The sequence below is a fragment of the Bubalus bubalis genome, chromosome 10 (assembly GCF_019923935.1).
Source record: "Bubalus bubalis isolate 160015118507 breed Murrah chromosome 10, NDDB_SH_1, whole genome shotgun sequence".
Lineage (NCBI taxonomy): Eukaryota > Metazoa > Chordata > Mammalia > Artiodactyla > Bovidae > Bubalus > Bubalus bubalis.
The window spans coordinates 63,629,793-63,652,541 of record NC_059166.1 but is presented as its reverse complement, the minus strand read 5'-3'; the positions used below and the strand labels follow the sequence as shown (position 1 = coordinate 63,652,541).

The following is a 22,749-nucleotide window of genomic DNA, read 5'->3' as shown; positions in this document are numbered from 1 at the left end:
ATGGACTGCAGCCTACCAGGCTCCTCCATCCATGGGATTTTCCAGGCAGGAGTACTGGAGTAGGTTGCCATTGCCTTCTCCGATACAACAATATGATGCATCTTTTAAACAGTTTAGGGGTAGCACTCTTCCATTTCATTCAGAATGATTTACTATTGTTTATCTTGGCCAGAAGCTAAGGAGTGGGTATGCAGTTTCAGAAGTTTCCACTTGCCCTTTTCTACACAGTGGCCCTTACTCTACAGTTAGGGAACCCCAGTGAAGGTTTTGCCAGCTGCAGTCCCTGTTATGCACTCAAGAACCATGAAAATAACCACTGAGTGATCCTGCAAACACTTTGGATGCACTATAAGATGGACTTGAGCCAAGGCCCCATTTATCACTGGTTCTCCATTTGCCCTCATTCTAACAGGAGGCTATGATGGCATTTTGGATCTGCTAGTGTTGATATCAGCTCAGACCCTGTGTCCTATAGCTTGTGAAAAAGGAGAATATTCCTATATCCAGAGTGTCTGTTTCTCTGGTTAATGGTTGTAGGTTCTCTTGGAGAAAGGCTGGGGAGTATACTCCATGAGTATTTAACACCTTTCTCTATGCCCTCTAAGGCAGTCTGGCATTTTCACCTCATTTACTATAGTCTATTGGTTTTCCCAAGCATCAAGTAACCTTACCAGCAGTGAAAATTAGGATTTACTTTAGGTGTCCTAGCTAGGATGTTAAACTATGAGTAGTGTGAGAGAGCCCACATATCAACCAACTGGATAGTCTACATTCCCCCCACCTGGCACCCTCAAGATCTTTCCTAGGCATTTTCTCCTGGTTCCTGTTGGTACATCACAGTCAGGCCCTGGAGCTCTTTAGTTGCATAACTTTCTTCCTGACCAATGCCTCCAGTTGGGCTGGGCTGACACTTAACCCCAGTTACTGCTCTAGAAGTTATGAGAGAAAATAAAGGTAGACCTTCTAAAGGTCAAGCTTGTTTTCTGAGGCATCTGCCTCAGGTGAGGCAAGGAGAAGCTGCTCTTTTCCAGATATGAGAAAACTACTTCTGTTAATGCAGAGCATTTGGGGTTCAAGACTCAAGGTACTTAGACATCCACCTACATATCTCCATCCCAGGCTTTAGGGCCCTGATTTTACTGTATATTATGGAGACTCCTTAATAAATGCATGATCTCTTGAAAATGTTTAGATGCATTTTCCCCTTTACAACTACATTTTATACTAATTTTCATGGTATTTTTTTTCTAATCTTGAAATTCCAGGCCTTTAGTTCATGAAGTTTTCATCTCAATTTTTTAATATATTAGTATTATTTCTTACTACATCTTGTTTCATATTGTCATCTTAAAATAATATTGGTATTTTAAGCCTATTTGAATATTCTTAACTTCCACAGAAAATGTAACCATATCACATTTACCTGGAAGGATATGGTCCCCTTTGGCTTCCCCAGTGGCTCAATGGTAAAGAATCTACCTGCAGTGCAGGAGATACAGGAGATGCGGGTTCAATCCTTGGGTTGGGAAGATCCCCTGGAGAGGGAAATGACAACCCACTCCAGTGTTCTTGCCTGGATAATTCCATGGACAGAGGAACCTGGCGGGCTACTGTCCATGGGGTCACAAAGAGTTGAACACAACTGAAGTGAACTGAGTGCACACACATGCATATATTCCCCTCTAATCCATTTTTCATGGTTCCATGAGCAATTTCCCAGACCACTAGGACAAAGTTTTGGTCCATCGTTCATGGAAAGTCTGCTCATTAAAATATTTTCATAAGGTTTTATAACTTTTCCATAAAGGGCTTGTATATCTTTTGTTCTGTTTAATCCTAATTAAATTATTAGTTTATGTTTTTGCTGCTAAGTCATATTTATCTTTGGTTACACTTTCTAGCTATTTTTGATTTACAGAAATACAACTGAATTTTGTATAATGATTTTGAATTCAGCAAACTGGACTATCATTAATTATTAATTATTAAAATTTATCTGTGGTATATTTGAGTTTTCTATGTAAACAATCATATCATCTGGAAATAATTACAGTTTTCTCTTAAAAAAGAATATTTTAAGTACTTAATCATTAGATATAATGGTTATCTTTTTGTAATACACTTTACCACTTTACACTTAACTTCTATTCTTAGTTGGTAAGAGATTTATCTTTTAGCAATCATTAAAGGGTGCTGAATTATTTCATACTTCCATTAAGATGATCATATAGTTTTTCTCCTTAAATTTATTTTAATATGAAAATTAATTTTCCCACATTAAACTATCCTTGAATTCCTGGGGAAACCCAACTTAGTATAGTAATCTTATCTTCTTCATATATTGCTAAATTCAACTTGCTAATACTTTGATTAGAATTTTTAAGAATCTTGTTCATGAATGAACTTGGAATATAATTTTGCTTTTTTGCACTATTCTCTGGTTTAAGTATAGAGGTTATATGAGACCCATAAACTGATGTAAGAAGTCTCCACTTTATCATTTTTCTGAAAGACTGTCTATGTAATTATAAGACTTGGAGCACTGCAATAAAACCATCTGGTTTCCTTGTGGGAAGACTAATAGTTACTGATTCCATTTCTTTAATGGTTATAGAACCACTCAAGTTTTTCTCTTTTTCTTAAGAAGCTGATTTTTCTAGTAATTTGTTAGTTTTGCTTAAGTTTTCAAATTTATTTGGGATAACTTTATGATAGTATCTTATTATCTCTCTGCAGCATTTATTTTCTCTGTTTTGCTTCCTTCTATGTCTAATATTGTTTGATCAAGTAGACAATAAATCAGTAAGCATTATGGAAGACTTAACCAATGAAATTCACAAACTTGATGTCAACATTTAAAGAATACTACATCAAACAAATATAAATTGTTTCTTCTTCTCAGAGATTTAGGGAATTTTTTTGAAATTTATCATGTGCTAGGCCATAAGACAAGACTTGACAAATTTCAAAGAATTATTATAACATGGAGAACATTCTCTGACTATAATGAAAGAAATAAAAAACAAAAACATAGGAAAATCTTAGTTTTGAGATGTGAGAAAACACACCTCTAAAAAACTAATGTCTAATATTGTCTGTGCTTTCTATCTTCTGTTCTTAATAAATCTTGATAGAGTTTTCTATTTGTAAGTCTTTCCAAAATACCACTATTTAGCTTTCTTGACCTTCTTTGTGTAATGTTTATTTCCTAATTTATTAATTTTTAAAATATTTTTTCTATTTTTCCTATTTTTCTTTTTCTAACTTCTTAAATTGTAAGCTTACATATTTTGTTATATATTGGCTTCATTGTTTTTCAGTTCTACATATTTTCTCATTTCCATTAGGATTTCTTTTAGAGCCACTAGTAGGCCCTACATACATACCCATAGACAAATTTTTATGTGTGTATACATATAGCATTTGATTTTTTTAAGTGTCCGTTATTGAGCTTTTTTGGGGTGATTGTGTGTACACTAATTTGACCTTTAATAGAATACACATATCAAAACATACATGTGTATATGTACATGTGTGTATTTTTTCCTTAATTTAGTCTTTCAAAGAGACTTTATTTTAGCTGTCTTTTATGTAGCATATATTAGCTTTTGCTTTCTGTCTCAAACTATGAACCAAGTATTGTTTTAATAGATCAGTTTAATTTATTTGCCATTACTGGCAAAACCCATCTCTCAGTGGAGTAGAATGGCTTCTGAGCTTAGTAAATTCACAAAATATTCTAGTTCTCCCCAACCTACCTGCCTATTTCTCCTAAATCAGGCACTTTAACAATCTTACTCTTTCTTACTATAGTGTTTTGTATTATGACTTCTCAAGAGAAGACAGAAAAGCATCCTTTTGCGGATATATTTAATGAAGATGAAGCTGACATAAACTTTATGTTGTCTAAACCTGTTTGCTTTGTTGTATTTGGGAAACCAGTAAGTTATCTCTTCTAACTTATTATTTAATATAATTTAAAAACTTTAAAGTCATAATCTAATGTTACCATATAAGAATGAAAACCATATAATGTGCTAATTTTTTTAGTGTTTTTTAGACTTTCATTGTATGACTTGAACGCTGATATAGTATTGGTTGTAAATTATAACTTTCTTTCCTCTTGTACACTATTACTGAAAAGGAACCTAGGTTGTATTTATCTTTGCTTTTATATTATGAAAAAATTAACTCATCAAAGCACTGCTCCATGACAATTATTAATAGTATGTGATCCAAAGTTATTTCACACTCAATTTTCACATAAAACTTCTATGAAGTTTGTTGTGAGGCTCTCTGGATATGTGAAGGCAGGACTCTAAAGAGACGAACGTAAGATTCTCCCACCAGCGTCTAGAGCTCCTGAGAGGGAATGTGCTTCATCTTCACCCACAGTTTGTTAGTGGACCTATGTTATCGGTTTTCCACAAAACAGGAAGGAACCAAGAATGGCTGTTGTAAGATAGCTTTCCTTCCTAGGCAGTTCTAGTAAGACCTCTAGACGAGAACTGTTTTCAGCCACTGAGCTAGTTGGTAGCTACCATTAAAGGGCCTGAGGTAGTTAACATAAAAGCCTCTCTGGAATAGCAGAGTCTTAGGACTGAACCCAGTTCTTGACTTGCTTTTCTACCGACCCTGGGACAGAGTCAAGAAATGTTTCCAATAACTTTTATTATGTTTCTAAAAACATAGTGGAGTTTTAAAAGTCAACAGTGGAAGCAATCAGATGTAAACATTACTTCATTAAAGTGAGCTTTTATCTTTAAACTATGATCCTTTTCAAAGATGTCTATTAAGAAGCAAGTTTTTGCTCTTGAAAGTTACTAGATGGAAGTCTTTACATTTAGTCATTCACAATCATAAGCTTTAGGAAGGAAATAAAATGAGAATCACAATATTATCACAATGATTTGTATTCAGAATTATAAAATTTAACAATTGAAGAGGGCAATAGCTAGAATACCATTACAGTACACCTTCCTGGTTTCAGGACTATTAATTAAAAAAAAAAACTTAAATCACTTCACAAAATGTGACAAGTGGGACAGTCAACAGAGAAAAATGAAGCTATAAATATTTCATACCTAGGGTCTATTCTTTATTTATTGTATGGAAAAATTTTACTTGATAATATTTATGTAATTGTAGTACCTATTAATATAATCTTTAAAAATTGTGTTTTGTTGGAAAATAGCTATTATCTTAGGTTTTACATAATGTCTTTCTTTTTAAGGGGGTTGGGAAGACAACATTAGCCCAACAGATAACACAGGCATGGAAATGTATTCGTGTAGAAGGTAAATTTTACCTTTCCCCCCCGCCAATATTTTATTATGAAAACTTTCAAATATGCATTAAAAGGTAAAGCATTATACAATAAACACCCATACGCCCATCTACTTACTGTGTAGAGTCTATGATTATTTGCTGTGTTTGCTTTATCAGACATCACTACCAACCCTGTTTAATGTTATCTTTAAAATAGCTTCAAACATGGTTTGCCCTTTTGTTAGTCTTAATTTTGGTCATAGGATTTAAGATGTTTATGAAACATCTTTGACTCCATTCTACTGCCTCCAGTTCTCTAATTGCATAATTTAGAACGAATGGGGATACGTGTGTTGTGGGTATCTCCCTATGAAAGATGAGAAGAGATGGAACTCTCACAGCTGCTCATGGGAAGATTTCCCAGGACTAAATTATCTTCAATGATTAATTTTATTTTTTATCATTTGTAATTCGCTTTTCATTCTTTGCAATATATAAGACAGGGATTTGTATCTTTGTACATACATACTCTTTTAATCAATAAAACCATTTATTCCTTAAAAAAATAAGCAAAAGAATGAATCTATAATTCATAAAAGTAGAAATAAAAAGGGACAAATATACGAAAAAGAGTTTAACTTTGTTATTATTCAAAGAAATGCTAATGTAAATAATCTGATCCATATTTGCTGAATAGATTGGCAGTGAATCTTTACAGTTTCTACTATCATTGTTGGTAAGAATGTTATCAAATGAGCATTTCACATGCTGTTAGTGAAATGGTGATCTGGTACAACTTGGAGGGAGAACAATTTGTTAACACGTAACACAAACACACCCAAAACTTTAAAAATGTCTCCTTTTTCTTTATCAAAATAAAATCCACTTGTAGGAAATCTTAAAAAGCACAAAACTTATCATAGATTAACAGCAGATAGGGACATCATAGGTTCCTGGGTCCTCCCCTAGGTTATGCCCCTGTCATTTCTGTCCTAGAATCTCTTTCATCATGGGATTAAATATCTCATCTTAAAAAGGAACCAAGTTATAGAATTTCACCCTCAGGATCCCTTTTTCCTAGATTAATTTCAGAGTTTTATCTATTTTAAACATTTCTGGATGTATAATTTACTTTTATACAATCAGTGTGCAAAATTAATGGGCAGTAGATATAACTATGCATGGTTATAAAAGTATCATAATACTTTCTAATTTCCAAATCACTGTCATATACAACCCCATTTCATCCGTATTCCCTGGTATACTACACAGAGCTCAGGCATGCAAGGTGCAAAGGTGTTTGGGAAGTTAGCTTCCCCAGGATCTTTTAGCTGGGTAAATGTCAGATAGAAGTTGTTTATGGAATACATTCTGCTACCTTGTCCTTTACATAGGCTTAAATGATACACTGAGTGTAAATGTGCTTTGTAAACTCTAAAGTGACACAAAGATCAATCTGTGTTACTAGTTAAAAACACACAAATATGTTTCTTACTTGAAAATTCTCAGAACAATTTGTGCTAATATTCTGAATTCATATTTTAGCTTTACCAATTTTGGAAGAACAGATTGCCAGTGACACTGTAACGGGAGCTATGGTAAATCTAAGTTTCAAAACTGTTATGATTTCTTTAAAAGCTGTGTATCACATGTACATTATACAGTCATATACAATATCTATGCTTGTTCTTAGTTGCAGTCAATGCTGATCAGTGGCCAAAGCATTCCAGATGAACTTGTCACAAAGTTAATGTTGGAGAAGCTGAACTCCTCAGAAGTCTCTCACTTTGGTATGTTCATTTTTATACATCAGTGGCTCTCAGAGCAACCTTAAGACTCATGGTTTATCTAAGGCACAAATAATTCCTGGAGTTGCCCCTTTAATTTTTTCCCCTGGCACAGGAATCCCGGAGTCTGAATTCAATTGAGTAACTCTGATAGTTTTATTTGCTTGTTTACTTGTTTTTGTTCTTCAGAATCTACATTTGTTTTCAAAATTTAAGTTTATGTGATTCAGCCTTCTTTTAGCAACATCTTACCCAGCAAAAGCATCAGTAACCTGCTGTGGTCCTTCGTGCAGTGCCGACAGCCTCTGTTAACTGCTTGCCCATTGCCCTGAGTTTTATTACTAAACCCTGTCAATGGTTAGGTTTCTCTGCATTAATCCACACTCATAAGACAGAAATGGGAACTAGAATGACACCAACTTATCCTCTGGCTCCAGATGCTTGCAGGCTTCAGCCTCTATCCAGTCTACCCTCTGACTCTGGACCCAAGAAATCTGTCTGCGCTCAAACAGATGTTGAACTGGGACTTTGGACCTAATTTCCCAAGACAGACTACTTAAGTTCAGAATGACTAAAAGGAAAAGGGCAAACTCTATGGCATTTGCCAAAGAAGAAAGAAGAATAAAGATATGTTTGGGAGAAAATCATCCACCTGAAAGAGATGTACTGAATGAGAGAAAAAAATATAGAGATCTCCTTTATAGTCTCAGTACATTAAGAGAGGGTGCCGTGACTATTAAGAATACAGGGGCACAAATAAAGTGCAGTACAATGAAAATCAGTATTGGAAATAGCAACAGCGGACTTCTCACTGAAGACTATATATATATATGTGTGTGTGTGTATACATATATAGTTAGTTGCAGTCGATGTTGATCAGTGGCCAGAGATGTAGATGATATATATATATATATATATATATCATCTATATCTATATGAAGAAAGATCTATATATACAGAATGAACTATTTAATACATAAATATATTAATATATCCACATATCATCTCTTTTATTTCATATAAATACACTTTATCTATCCATCCGTTTATATACTGATCAGTAATAAAGAGAATGTGTTTAGTCACCCAGTTGTGTCTGACTGTTTGTGACTCCATGGCCTGTAGCCCGCCAGGCTTCTCTGTCCGTGGGGGTTCTCCAGGCAAGAATACTGGAGTGGGTTGCCATGCCCTCCTCCAACACAGAGAATGAACTTAGGAAAAGCACTCAGAATGAGGAAAGTAAAATGAATAACAAGGTAAAAAAGACAATCACAGAATTCCAGAATAGGTCATTAAATTACCTCAAAAAGTATAATGATTGAAACTGAAGACTATATATAGTGTATATAGGCAAATATCTTTTTGTTTTTTCTTTACTTCACCTTACCTCTTAAGAAAATTTAGAGTGACTTACTAGGTCACAAAAAGATGGCATAAATTGTAAGTACTGGCAAAAAGAGAAAGAAAAAAAAGAAACATTAGAAAAATAAATCTACTCAGCTTGCCATTCACAATGTTCATAAACTCTTTAGCTTATTATGGAAAATGTTAAATGAAAGTAGAGAGACTGGTATAAAATCCCCCATGTGTCTATCACTCAGCTTCAACAATGACAACTCTTGTCCTGTCATATTTATTCATACTTCTGACTATACCCCTCCCCCAACCAACTTTACTTTGAAGCTAATCCATATCATATCATCTGTAAATGTTATAGTTTGTATCTCAAAAAGATAAGGATTCCTTTAAAATTTATCATATTATCATTATCATACCTAAAAATTAATAATAATTCATCTACTAACCCATCTGTGATCAAATTTCACCCTGTACCTCATATATTTTTTTTTCTAGCTGGCTTTAGTTTGTTGTTTGTTTGTTTGTTTGAAGAAGGATCCAACCAACCAGGTTTTGCATATTGCTATTGCTTCATGTGTCACAATTCCCTTTTAATCTATAAATTACCCATACCTCTGTCTAGCATCTTGTGTTTTTTATGCTGAAGAAATTGATTATTTGTCTTTGAGTTTCCTAAGCTTCTGAATTTTGCCAGTTATACCCCCTGGTATCATTCAATGTATTCCTCTTTCCCCTAGACTTCTGGTACACTGGTACTGGTCCTGGGAGCTGGCATAGGAAAAGTCAGTCATATAATAATTCTTGAGCCTGAGGGCCATGCTATGAGCATGCAAGTGCATGGCCTCAGTCTAGGCATGCACAACTGGGCTCATTTAAAGGCTATAGTGAAGGCAGGATGTCGAGTCCCTTCTACCCAGCCTCCCCTCACCCATCCTACAGCAGCCCCAGAGAAATTTGTTTGGAACCTAGCACTTTGCTAAACACAGTTTGAAACTCTCTGCTAAGCAAGGATTCTTTCTGATGTTTGGTCTTATCCAGCAGCCTGGTAGATGGTAGAAGCGATATTGAAAGTGAAGGGCTTTCAAAATAGAGATATTAACTTGGGTCAGGGCCTGGGTGAGGCTGGGTGATTAATGATTCCAAAATCCCAAAGATGGATATGTGCTGCCAGGAACCCTTCACCGTAAAGTACTGCCAGATCCAATCAATGTTTTTCTGTACCAGAGCCCTTTTATACTTGGAGCATCTATCGCTATTTTATTTTATTTTATTTTTTTGAGTAATAAAGTTTTATTAAAGTATAAAGGAGATAGAGAAAGCTTCTGACATAGGCATCAGAAGGGGGCAAAAAGAGTACCCGCTTGCTAGTGTTAACAATGAAGTTATATAATCCAAAGAATATCTGGAGGTTGTAAAGACCTCATCAGTCCTATTCCCGTAATTTACATTTTAAGATAACACTGTCCTCAGGCAAGATACATCCTTGTAAAGACCAGGTCTACTCCCATAATTAACATTTTAAGATAACAAAAGGTTGAATCCAAAGACTGTCCTTAGGCAGGATACATTATTGTTATATAATCCTAAGGAATGTGGAGAAAGAAAAAAAGTTTGTCCTTTCTTCCTCCTTGAGAATTCCAGACCCCCCCCCAAAAAAACTTTACATTATCTATTAGTTATAAGCCTTTTATTCACAGCCTGTCATGATGTGTTGGCCTTGAGCCAAAATCAGATTCCATGAGCTGCATCCTTACCCAAGAGAAAAAGGAAGAGTCAATTCCTGGGTACCCTAAGAAGCCCCTCTCTGCTTTCTCTTTCTATATTCCAGAAAAAATCATTTTCCCAAGTGACTGGTGGACAGCCCTGGTCTGGGCAGCCCCTGCCCTGGTGTGTCATATTGTAGATGGTACTGTAAGTCGTTGGTCACCAGTGTGTCCATTCATGTCAGGCTGGCATGAGGTGAGGTAACTATCAGGGCTGGCTGGACGCTAAGCTACCCAATGTCCATGGATCTCTCAACACTTCAGCCTAAAAGCAGTGGCATGCCATCTTTTGTGGGAATACCTTCTTCCCACTGTGCCAGAAAGCAGTGGCAAAGTGATGGTACAGGCCAGTTGGCTTCCCCTGGGCAGTGGTGTGAACAGTCTGAGTTGTCCCTTGGTGGGGGTGACTCAGGCTGGGCATTAGCCTGCCAAGTGCCTATCTTGCCTATGATGGTATATGCAGAGCTTCCCAGCAAGGAGGGGTGTGGGGTCTACCATACCTCCATCTTCAAAGCATGGAGTGTAAGGGCTTAGTAATGGCATCAAGGAAAGGTGGGATGGGATGGTGGATTCCTCACCTATGCTTCCATCTTTACAACACATCTCTGGGATTAGAGAGGTTGACAGTGGGTTCAGCCACTCTAAGAAGTATCCCCTTGAGATCTTCCCAGAATTGGATCTAGAAAACTAAGTTATTCCTCTAAATCTTCAATGGTGAGACAAGCAACATAACTATCTCTGCCACAATTCTTCCATAAATATATTTCTGGGGTCTGGATATGATGATAACTGGCTACCTCTCAATGGGTAAAGCCCCCAAATCCATTGCTCAGAACACTGAGGCAGAACACTAAGAGCCAGACCCCATGGAAACAACCTTCTATTTCTGCTGGTTCCACCTTCCTGGTGGTTCCACCAGGAAAGAGATCAAGCAGGAAATTCATTCGAATATACATGTCTACCAAGGTTTGGCATGCCTGCAAACAGTCACACTTGGAACGCCTGAGAAGCTCTCTGAGCAGTGGCAGTGGTTGCGGTAATGGGCGGGGTGCTAGAGAGCACTGCAGACAGTGCCGAGCAGCTTTCTGTCATCCTCCTGAGATACACAGAGGAGAGCAGTGCTGGCAGCACGGGGGATGGGAGGGAGGTCTTGTGTAATCCCTTGTTGCTTAGAGGGGGAGGGCATGATCTCTGGGGACTGACTGGTCTCTGGACTTATCTGATCAAGATGGGTCAGCTGGGCAAGGGTTGAATTCAGTCTAGGGCTGAGTCATGCGGTCACCTTCACCGCAGCACCCAGCACTGCAGTGTGCCAGCCATCGTGTCCCAGAGGAGGCACTGGTCAGTCTTGACAACCTCACTCCGCTAACTTTTTATAAAATGTGTGCCAAGAATCAAAGCTTAATAACCAGAATTTGTCAGTTCCTCCAAGGAAAAATTATTCTATAAAACAGCAGAAAAATTTGTCGAAGGCCTTTAATTTCCAGTGACAGAGTCAAGATTTTATTCTATTAAGAGAAAGGTTTCTCTGCTGTATGGCTCAGGAAACTCAAACAGGGGCTCTATATCAACTTAGAGGAGTGGGATGGGGAGGGAGATGGGAGGGAGGTTCAAAAGGGAGGGAGTATATGTACATCTATGGGTGATTCATGTTGAGGTTTGACAGAAAACAACAAAATTCTCTAAAGCGATTATCCTTCAATTAAAAAATAAATTTTAAAAAAGAGAAAGGTTTCTCAAACAAGAGAGTGACATATTAAATAAATATATTAAGGAAACTAATATGATAATGGTATCAAGGGTGAATTTCAATGAGCAGATATAGGTTTTTGGGTAGCGATGCAAACCAATAAATATACTAAGCCAAAATCATATTAATAATGTTGTTTCTTAAACTGTAAGAGGGTTACATGGGTATTTTTTTTACTCTCTGTAACTTAAACACTGTATATGTATATTCTATTATGAACTATTAATTAAAGAAAGAAAAATAATACCATGCAACCCCTACCATTTACCTTTACCACTCATCATATGAGTTTTCCTAAGATGAGTTAAAGAATTACTGGCATGGAATTTCCTTCTCTAGGCACCTCTTGTGCCTAAAATAAATTGATTTGGAATTTTTAAAGATGTCTCCTCTAGCCCAATAGTTTTATTGCCAGAAAAACATTATTCATAGTTATATGTCATGTGGCAATAACCTTAACTATTAATTTTAAGTGTCAACAGATATTTTAAGATCAGCATTGGTATTCATCAATAAAGAAATGATGTTTTTATAAATAATAATAAATCCACTCTCTCAGATATTGATAATATTATAAAACTTTTAAAATTATATTTCACTCTACAGGCTATATTATCACTGAAATACCATCACTTTCACAGGATGCCATGACTACTCTGCAGCAAATAGAATTAATTAGAAATTTAAAATTGAAACCTGATATTATAATCAATATTAAGGTAAGAATATGTCTTTCTAGTATAGAGTATATAAACATTCTTTTTGATAGTAGTTAAGTTCAAGGAATGTTATTAATTTTTTAAGGAGTTAAGGAAAAATAACTTATGAATCAATTTTAGGGACTGAATTGTATTTTCTTATACCTCCATTCTTTTGCTCCCGTAGCTCTGTCCACAGGAAATACCTTCTTGTCCCTTCACCAGGCTTAATCACAGTCATTCTTTGAAAGTCAGTTCAGGCATCATCTCTACAGAACATTCCCTGATGACCACCCCTTCCACATTAACACAAACATTAACTGACTCTCATTCCTATGCTCTTTCTCTCTCTCCTTATACCCCACCCTTTACTCACCACAGAAAAGTTAAATATTGTCTGACAACCATTCATGTTGCTCTTTTCTATCATATTATTAATACTGCATTATATTATAATCATCCATTTTCTTCTAGACTCATGCCTTGCTTGGAGGCGGGAACCATGTCTTACTCCTGTAAACATCAACTAGCACAACAAAGGGTACCTAATAAGTCTACCAGTTAAACAAAATGAAAGGCTGAACAGATGATTCAGATGTATGAATGTTAATAATATTGCTAGGTTGGTCCCAGTCCTTTCCTTTACCAACTGTAGAACTTGGTAAATCACATTTAGGAGCTTCAATTTCCTCTTCACAAAGATGATTCAAAGATAGCTGCCTCATAGGGTTATGGTAAGAATGCAGTGAGGTGAGGAGCCCTTGTTTAGAAAATGAATGATAGCTATTCATAATAATACCCTGCCTGGTTCCCCAAAGGGTTTGACAACTCAAAATATATAAATGAGATGGTTCTCAGCTCAGGTGCGGGAACTCAGTGGTGTGTTTGGGCCAGCTGTGAGAGACAGGTGGCATACAGTGCTGGGGTGGTGTCATCTGCAGCCCCAGCCCCAGATCATGGTCAGGGGCCAATCAACATCCCTTTGTGACTTTCGGAATGTTACCTGTGTGAACATGTGTATAATGGAGAAAAGAAAAAAAAAAATCTCAAAGATTTAACTGAAACCAAATATAAAGTCTAGGCCATGGAAAATAGAGAATGTATAGGAAATTAAGACTTAGTGGAATAAGAACACACAGATATACAGGCAGTAAGGCCCCAAATGCTAACTAAATTTGGGTCATGAATTTGGTTCTAAGTTTGACGAGCCAAAGTAGAAGGGGACATGTGACCAGTTATATAAAATTCACATTGTCCTTGAAAAGATGAGGAATTCCTCAGGAAAAACTAAATGAGAGATATATCTTAACATGGGTTTAATATAAGGATTGTACTGTGTGTAGAAAATGAAGTCCTTACCCCACTGGTATTATAAGTGTGATGGTAGGTGTCCATGGCAGTTCTTATAGCTGGAGTGTAATCAGAGGACCTCGTGTGAAGCAGAACTTCAGTACAGCACACACTTCTCTGATGGTCTGACCTTAGTTGGGAATGGAGTCTGGGATTTCTAGACCAGAAGTTCTAAGCTTGGGGTCCAAGAACACTTAAGCACCCATGAACCATCTGAAATTATATGCAAATTTTATGTGTATGGGCATTTTCCTCATGCAAAATCTAATGGCATCACCATATTCTAAAGCAGTCTGTACTTAAAAAAAAAAAAAAAGCATTAAAGGCCAGTGATCTACTACAGTAATGGTCCTTGGAGTTTATTCCTAGAGCCAACTGCATTAGCAGCACTCAAGAAGCTTGTCAGAAATGCAGATTCTCAGGGAGCAACCCAGAACTACAGACACTGTGGGGGGTGGCATCCAGCTGTCTGTGTTGAAAAAGTTCTCCAGCTGACACTGATGCTGCTGAAGTTTGAGGACTGCTCTGAGGCACAGCCTCACCCTAAGACTGATAAATCACTTCCTATATGTGAGAAGGTCCATCTAGTCAAAGCTATAGTTTTTCCAGTCATCATGTATGGATGTGAGAATTGGCCTATAAAGAAAGCTGAGCATCAAAAAATTGATGCTTTTGAACTTTGGCGTTGGAGAAGACTCTTGAGAACCTCTTGGACTGAAAGCAGATCAAATCCTAAAGGAAATCAGTCCTGAATATTCACTAGAAGAACTGATGCTGAAGCTGAAACCCCGATACTTTGGCCACCTGACGTGAAGAACCGACTCATTGGAAAAGACCCTGATGCTGGGAAAGATTGAAGGCAGGATAAGAAGGGGACGACAGAGGATGAGTTGGTTGGATGGCATCACCGACTCGATGGACATGAGTTTGAGCTAGCTCCAAGAGTTGGTGATGGACAGGGAAGCCTGGCATGCTGCAGTCCATGGGGTTGCAGAGTCAGACACGACTAAGTGATTGAACTGAACTGAACTGATACGCAAAAACAGGAGACAGCTAGAGGCAATAGTCTTTGCCAAGGACCCACAATGTGGGTATTCTAGGTTGCTGAATAAGGGCAAATATGCATTAATTACCAGTATGGGTTGAAATCTTTTGTGTGTGAAAAATTAGCCTAAATAAAAGTCTTGCCTCAATAAATTCCCATCCCATTTCCATATAGAAGTAGTCTGAGGAAATCAGAATATTAGCATGAAAAGTTCTAAAGTTTCTTGCTCCCTTTCTCAAATGTGTGGTGCATAAACTGTTGGCATCAGAATCACTGAGGATGTTCATTAAAATGCCTGAGTCTTACTCCAAACTTAATAAATGACAAGGGAAGCAGAAACTTTTATTTATAATCCTCTGTATAGAGTTACACTCTAATGTTTTAAAACCGCTACTAGAGAATGTCATCCAGAGGTTTTTATCCTGAAAAATACTCAGAGTGGGCTTTACAGCCCCAAACCTTAGTTTATCATTTATAATGAGTTACAGAGAGTGGGCTGTGGAGCAGAAGGCCTGGGCTTGGGTTGTAGTTTCCCCTCATGACACTGTGACCTGATGCTGCCCAGAGCAGTCCCTCTCCGATCTGAAAATGGTTTGAATCCTAACATTGTATTACTTCTCTGACAGGGTTAGTTTAAGAACTGAGTAAAATATTATACACATGGAAGTACTTGAAATGAAAAAATCACTCATAGACTTTGGTTCGGGCCTTTTTTACTATCCAGATTCAGTTTTCTCATTTGCAAATGATAAGGTTAGACTAAACCAGATGACCTTTCAGATCCCATTCATTGATGCTATTTTATGAAATACTTCATCCATAGAGCTGTATATCATAGTAAATACTATAAATATGTGATATATTTTTTTGTTGGAATAATGTGGCTATCCCACTATTTTCGTCCATTATCAGCCTTTTCAAACTAATCTGACAAAATCTTCCTGTATACCTCTGCTAACTAAACAGATTTTCTCTTCTACTTCTCTAGCTCTTTCTACTGTTATTCTCTCTTTCTTTTATTCTACAGCTTCTGAAACTTTCTCATATATTACTTTTGGGTAAAGAAAAGTGTTGCCATAACATAAAAGTTGTATCTTGTGCCTCTCTTGGCATGTGATGAAATCTAATTCAAAATACCGTTTATAGTACTGCATTTCCTCAGGGTTTTGAGGAATTTGGGGGTTTATGTATTGTATAATATATGAACAGGAAGCAAAGGCATACTCAAAATGTTTTGAGTAATGATTAATGTTGTTCCTTAGTGCCCTGACTATGATTTATGCCAAAGAATTTCGGGGCAAAGGCAGCACAGTACCACAGGATACATATACACAAGAGATCAGTGGGATCCTGAAGTCATTGAGAATCATAGGAAAAAGAAGAAAGAAGCCCAAAAGGAAGGAAAAGGAGAAGAGGAGGGGGAAGAGGAAGAAGAGCAAGAAGAAGAAGAGGTAATATCTGTATACAAGATGCTATACTTCTAAAATTTGCTATAGGGACTATCCCTGATGGCCCAGTGGTTAAAACTCCGCACTCCCAATGCAGAGGGGGCCGGGTTCAATCCCTGATCAGGGAACTAGATCCCACATGCCACAGTTAAGACCTGGTGCAGCCAAATAAATTAAAATTTTTAAAAAGAGAAATAAAAAACACCTTGCTTGCTATATCGGTTTCATTTTTTAAAATTGCTATAATTAAATGACAGAATATGAATATTCTATACAGAAAATTATATTTTCCTTAAGGTTTGATTTAGTTAGAGGAAACGGAAAAAATATTTCATGTTTTCAAGAACTTTAGATCAGAATGTAAAGGTCATCAAGTTTAAGGTCATCCTTCTTGTCAGGATGGAAGTCCCTCCATATCCTGACAGCTAATCTGCTTCATTCCATAGCAACAGAGAGTTACTGGTCACCTGCCATGTGTCAAGCACTATGCAAACTAGTGTGAAGAGTCAGAGCAACAGAAAACATATGCAATTTGAGGAAGAAGGTAGCCCAGGTAGAATCCAATTTATGAAGTTAACATAACCCCGATTCCAAACTCTGACAAAGAGAGCACATGAAAAGAAATCTATATCCCAATTTCACATATAATAACAATCCTAAAGTCAATACTAGTAAGCATACTGCAACAGGACCTCAAAAGAATCTTATACCAGACTTAATGAGGAAAATTTGATACTAAGAGTTAGGAAGATCCACTGGAGAAGGGATAGGTTACCCACTCCAGTATTCTTGGGCATCCCTTCTGTTTAGCTGGTAAAGAATCCGCCTGCAATGCAGGAGACCTGGATTGAGAAGATTCCCCTGGAGAAGTGAAAGGCTACCCACTCCAGTATTCTGGCCTAGAGAATTCCATGGACTGTATAGTCATGGGGTCGCAAAGAGTCTGACACGACTGAGTGACTTTCACTCACTCAGGAAGTTTGTTAATAGCTAATGGGCTGGATTTAGCCCACTGGGGTGAGTGAGACAGGTCATAACTTGCCAGTCCTTGCTCTATTGAAATATACCTGTGATTTCTATTATAGATTTACTTATTTATAATGTTTAATAATTTTAAATAGTTTCTATAACTTATAAATTATCATGAATAAATACTATTTCTATTAGGGCCTAGATTCAGTTAAATCTGACGTTAATGTAGAAAAGGATACATTGAAAATCATTTGTCTAGTAGAAAAGATAAACCCCAAAGGCAACAGTTTTATTGCCCTGAAGGATGTTAAGCAGGACATCAAACTTTGCACTCTGATTTCAGTGATTATATACACTTCAGTTTTGTCATGCTGCTGATTTCCTCACTAATGGGTTAAATGAATTTTTGACATTTGTTCTTTCATTTAAGAGAAGATCTTAAATGAAAAGATCTTTCATTTAGGAGCAGAACTTTTAAGGGGTTATGTTCACTTCATAGTTAAACACTGTAACTATGTATGATGAAGGGCTTCCCTGGTGGCTGAGACAATAAAGAATCTGCCTGTAATGTGGAAGACCTGGGTTCAATCCCTGGGTCAGGAAGATTCCCTGGAGAAGGCAATGGCAACCCACTCCAGGATTCTTGCCTGGAATCCTGTGGACAGAGGACCCTGGGAGGCTACAGTCCATAGGGTTGCAAAGAGTCAGACACAACTGAAGTGACTTAGCATGCACGCATGCGTGTATGATGATGGATGTTAATTAGATTTATTATGATCATTTCACAATAAGTACAAATCCAGTTGATCCTTGAATATCTCCAGAGTTGGGGCACTGACCCTTTGTGCAGTTGAAAGTCCAAGTTAACTTTACAGTCAGCCTTGTATATCCACGGTTCTGCATCCTACCAACCATAGATCATGTAACATTATGTATTTACTATTGAAAAATATCCAATCAGTGGATCCACACAGTCCAGACTCACATTGCCCAAAGATCAACTGTATTGAATCATTCTATTGTACACCTGAAACTAATGTAATGTTACATGTCAATTATATCTCAATTTTAAAAACCTATTAATGTAAGAATGCCCATTTAAAAATATAAAATAATCTTCCCTGTGCAAATAAGGCATTAGATAAATAACCAGCAACTATTCTAGGTAAATATTTCAAGTAAACTCATAGTAAATATGAGTAAAAATGTGTCATTTTAACATGAATAAAGCATACCATCATAATTAGTATAATAAATACGTGCGTGCGTGCCAAGTTGCTTCAGTCGTGTCCGACTCTTTGCAACCTTATGGACTGTAGCCCACCAGGCTCCTCTGTCCATGGGATTCTCCAGGAAAGAGTACTAGAGTGGATTGCCATTTCCTCCTCCCGGGGATCTTCCTAACCCAGGGATTGAACCTGCATCTCAGTCTCCTGCATTGGCAAGTGGGTTCTGTACCACTAGCACCACCTGGGAAGCCCAAATATGATGATAATAATGGGGAAATAAATATGATACAAATGTCACTTTTTCTGTGAACCCTTTCATAACTACCTTCCCCCATCACTCTCCATCCCTTCTCCTCTGCCATCATCTTTCTTCTTAGCTCTTATCACCACAGCCTAACCTGTGATGTATCTATTTGTCTACTTGTTTATGCTCTGTCTTCCTCAATTGGGATGTGTGCTGTCTAAGCCCCAAGCCCTTAGTTTTGTTCTCTGTCATATTTCAAGCTCCTAGAACAGTGTCTAGCATGGGGTAGGCACTTAAGCTTTACTATTAATAAATGAATGAATCAATGAGTGAATGAGCTACAAGCTCAGGTACTTAGAGAAAATCCAACTTCTTTATTTTGTCTCTAAAAATCTGATGTTATTCCCATACTCTTCCCTACTCATTGGGGGGCAAAAGAAATGAGTAAGTATCCAAGTCAATTTAAAACTTTATTCCATCTGATAAAAGACCTTCAGGGTGTTAAGTCTCTCTAAAATAAAAATCCTATTTCCAATCTCTCCTTTTCCCTGCTTCTTACCCCAAAATGGCATGCAGGTATAGGGAGAGAGGGATATGACTTGCAAATGAAGTAATCATTAACATAAAGATATTCAACATAACTTCTTTTCCATTTAGGCATTTATTGCTGAAATGCAGATAGTGGCTGAAGTTCTTCAACACCTCGTTCAGAGACCTGAGGATTATTTGGAAAATATCGAACACATCATTAACCTTTATAAGGAAATAATTCTTCATCCTTTAGAAGTAAGAAAAGATATATTGCTGAAAAAAGAATGCTGATATTTGTGTTTTGCATGTATGTGTGCCAAGTTGCTTTGGTTTACGTCCAACTCTTTGTGACCCCATGGACTGTAGCCCACCAGGCTCCTCTGTCCGCGGGATTCTCCAGGCAAGAATAGTGGAATGGGTCGTCATTTCCTCCTCCAGGGGATCTTCCCAACCCAAGGATCAAACCTGCATCTCCTGCATTGCAGGCAGATTCTTTACTGCTCAGCTGCCAGTGAAGCCCTATTTGTGTTTTATCCCCAGTTAAATAGCTTTCACATTTCTTCACTGTGTGTATTATCTGCTTCATTCTCCTCTTCTTGAGCTTGGTAAAATGCTTTCAGAATAAGATTGCATTCCAAAGGCTGTTTCACAGAGCAACATTATTTTACTCTTATAAAGCAACAGTGCTGCTGAAAAGTGATAAATGAATTGCCTTTTTCAAAAGTCATTAGGGAAATTTATTTATGGTTGGGGATTAGAAAGTCCATATTAAGGCATTGTTTTGTGAAAGCATTTTGAATCCAAAATGTATGGGTTTATAAAAACAAATGTACACTTAAGGTGCATCTTTTATTCTTTAGGGAACTGTTAATTTAGTTAAATTACAATCTAAAGAAAGCCATCCAAGACTGGTTTCTCTGTGTATCCTATTCAAAGTTGGTTATTTGTAAATATGATAAGGCTATTATATATTATAATAGAAAAGTTATAATTAAAAGAATTATCATTTTAAAAGGATGATTACTGAAATTATGATTATTGAAAAGCATATTTTTATGGTTAAAAATCCAGGGCAGACTCTGCCCAATTTATATTGGAGATTTATTCAACAAACATTTATTATATGGTATTTGCCCAGATTCCATGCTAAGCAATAGAACTACAAAGACAAATGAAAAACAGTCCTCAGATTGCCTCTTCCCATCTGATGGAGAAATTAAAATAATTTGTTTCATGGTGTTTTATAATGTTTATATATTTTTAGAGACAAGTGGATCATTTTCATTCCCATTGTCCACCCCCTCAGTGAGATCAAAATTGTTTTATTTTTTTAATTTATTTACAGTATTGTGTTAGTTTCAGATATGCAGCACAGTGATTCAATATTTTTGTTTCCTTATGTATGACTTGGATTCCTCCCTTCTTCCTCTTCTATCCCTGGCCTCTAAACATAGCTTCTTAATGGTAATTTACATGTCTATCTATAACATTCTTTCTCCTTCAACAAAAATATTCTACATATTCCTTGAGCTGCTGCATTGGGTATGAATAAAGCATAATTAAAATCAGATTCAGAAGATTATAAAATTATATTCATGGGCAGGGAGTTGGGAGTGGGAAGCAGAGGTAGTCTCTTCAAGGACAGGGACTCCCAGCATCATCAATGTTCAGTGCGGTGCCCAAAGTCTGGCGAGTGGTAAATGCTTGACAGATGTTCAGTTGAACAAATGATGAGGTCACAAAGGAAAAATAACAGCTTCCATTTCATTACATGTAAATTTCTGGACATAATTTTAAAAATCTTTACTTAAAAATATCCACATCGACTATGATAAAATATTTAAAGCTTTAATATATTGAAAGGGCATAGACTCACAGACATAAAGAACAGACATGGTTGACAAGGGGACAGTGGGTAGAGGAGGGATGGATTGGAAGTTTGGGGTTATCAGATGCAAATTAGTATTAATATATATAGAATGGATAAATAACAAGGTCCTAATATATAGCACAGGGAACTATATTCAATATCCTATGATAAACCACAATGGGAAAGAATTTAAAAAAAAGAATGTGTATGTCTATATATACATAATCAGTTCAGTTCAGTTCCATCGCTCAGTCGTCTCCGACTCTTTGCGACCCCATGAACCACAGCACACCAGGCCTCCCTGTCCATCACTAACTCCCGGAGTCCACCCAAACCCATGGCCATCAAGTCGACGATGCCATCCAACCATCTCATCCTCTGTCGTCCCCTTCTCCTCCTGCCCTCAATCTTTACCAGCATCAGGGTCTGATTCACAGTTCAAAAGCATCAATTATATACATATACATATATAGCAATCACTTTGCTATATAGCAGAAATTAACACAACATTGTAAATCAACTATCCTTCAATTTTTTTAAATGTAGGAAAAGATATCATAGATATGATTTTTCTAAAACCTGTAAGGTCTTACCCTCCAGATGATAAATGGGTAACAAATATGAGCAGACAATTCACAAAAATTAATGACAAAAGACTAACAAGTCTATAGAAAAATATTCAGTTTTACTGATAATAATTAAATGCTAAAGAAATATTTCCCCAATTAAATTTTAAAAGATGGACAAGGAATAAGAATTCCTAATTCTAGCAACTACATATGGTAAAGCAAACATTCCCATACCCTGCTGAAAGGAATATAAATTAGTATGGTGGTTTTTAGATAGCTTGCCTGAGAAAAGCACAGAAGTGGAAAATTACTAGGCCCTGCAGCAAAGCATAGATAAGAACTGACTGCTCAAACAAAAATTTCTAGGCCAAGAACCTAGACTTCAGGTCTAGCGTATAGCTTGCCTTGTATGGTAATTCCAGGGTGCTGATATGTGTGGAGGGAGGTCGGGAAGAATCTTGAAAGGCAGGAGCCTACAATTCTAGTCTCCTCTGATCTGGTTGAGATGTGGATTCACTTGGGAGGCCAAGACCACCAAAATTCAGTGTTTCTCTAAAAGACATGAGGAAAGCAAGTAGGAGCAAAGTAACTGCATGAGTGTCTGGTTTCTATCCTGCTTCAGGAGTAATCCTAGGCACACATCTTCATTCTTGCCTGTCTTCAAATCCCAGCTTGACTACTGGTCTGACCCGGTGTTTGTGTCTTTATCCTTAAGAGTCTTTATACCTTTACACTTAGTATACTAACTTCATTCTGAAGAACCTAGCTTAGGACTTCCCTGGTGGTCTAGTGGTTAAGACTTTGAGATTCCACTGCAGAGGTTGTGGGTTTGATCCCTGGTCAGGGTACTAAGATACCACATCCTG

The 22,749-nt window shown here is 37.0% G+C and overlaps 1 protein-coding gene across 1 annotated transcript in view; it reads left to right on the top strand.

Annotated features, from left to right (window-relative positions):
- The window catches only part of AK9 (adenylate kinase 9), a 130,150-nt gene that overhangs the window by 4,003 nt on the left and 103,398 nt on the right, over positions 1–22,749 (top strand). The window contains exons 4-10 of the mRNA XM_045161989.1: positions 3,814–3,941; positions 5,234–5,297; positions 6,814–6,866; positions 6,962–7,058; positions 12,534–12,646; positions 16,283–16,471; positions 19,571–19,699. Coding sequence (XP_045017924.1) covers positions 3,825–3,941; positions 5,234–5,297; positions 6,814–6,866; positions 6,962–7,058; positions 12,534–12,646; positions 16,283–16,471; positions 19,571–19,699 — 762 coding nt within the window. The 5' untranslated portion in view covers positions 3,814–3,824. The remainder of the gene's footprint in view (positions 1–3,813; positions 3,942–5,233; positions 5,298–6,813; positions 6,867–6,961; positions 7,059–12,533; positions 12,647–16,282; positions 16,472–19,570; positions 19,700–22,749) is intronic.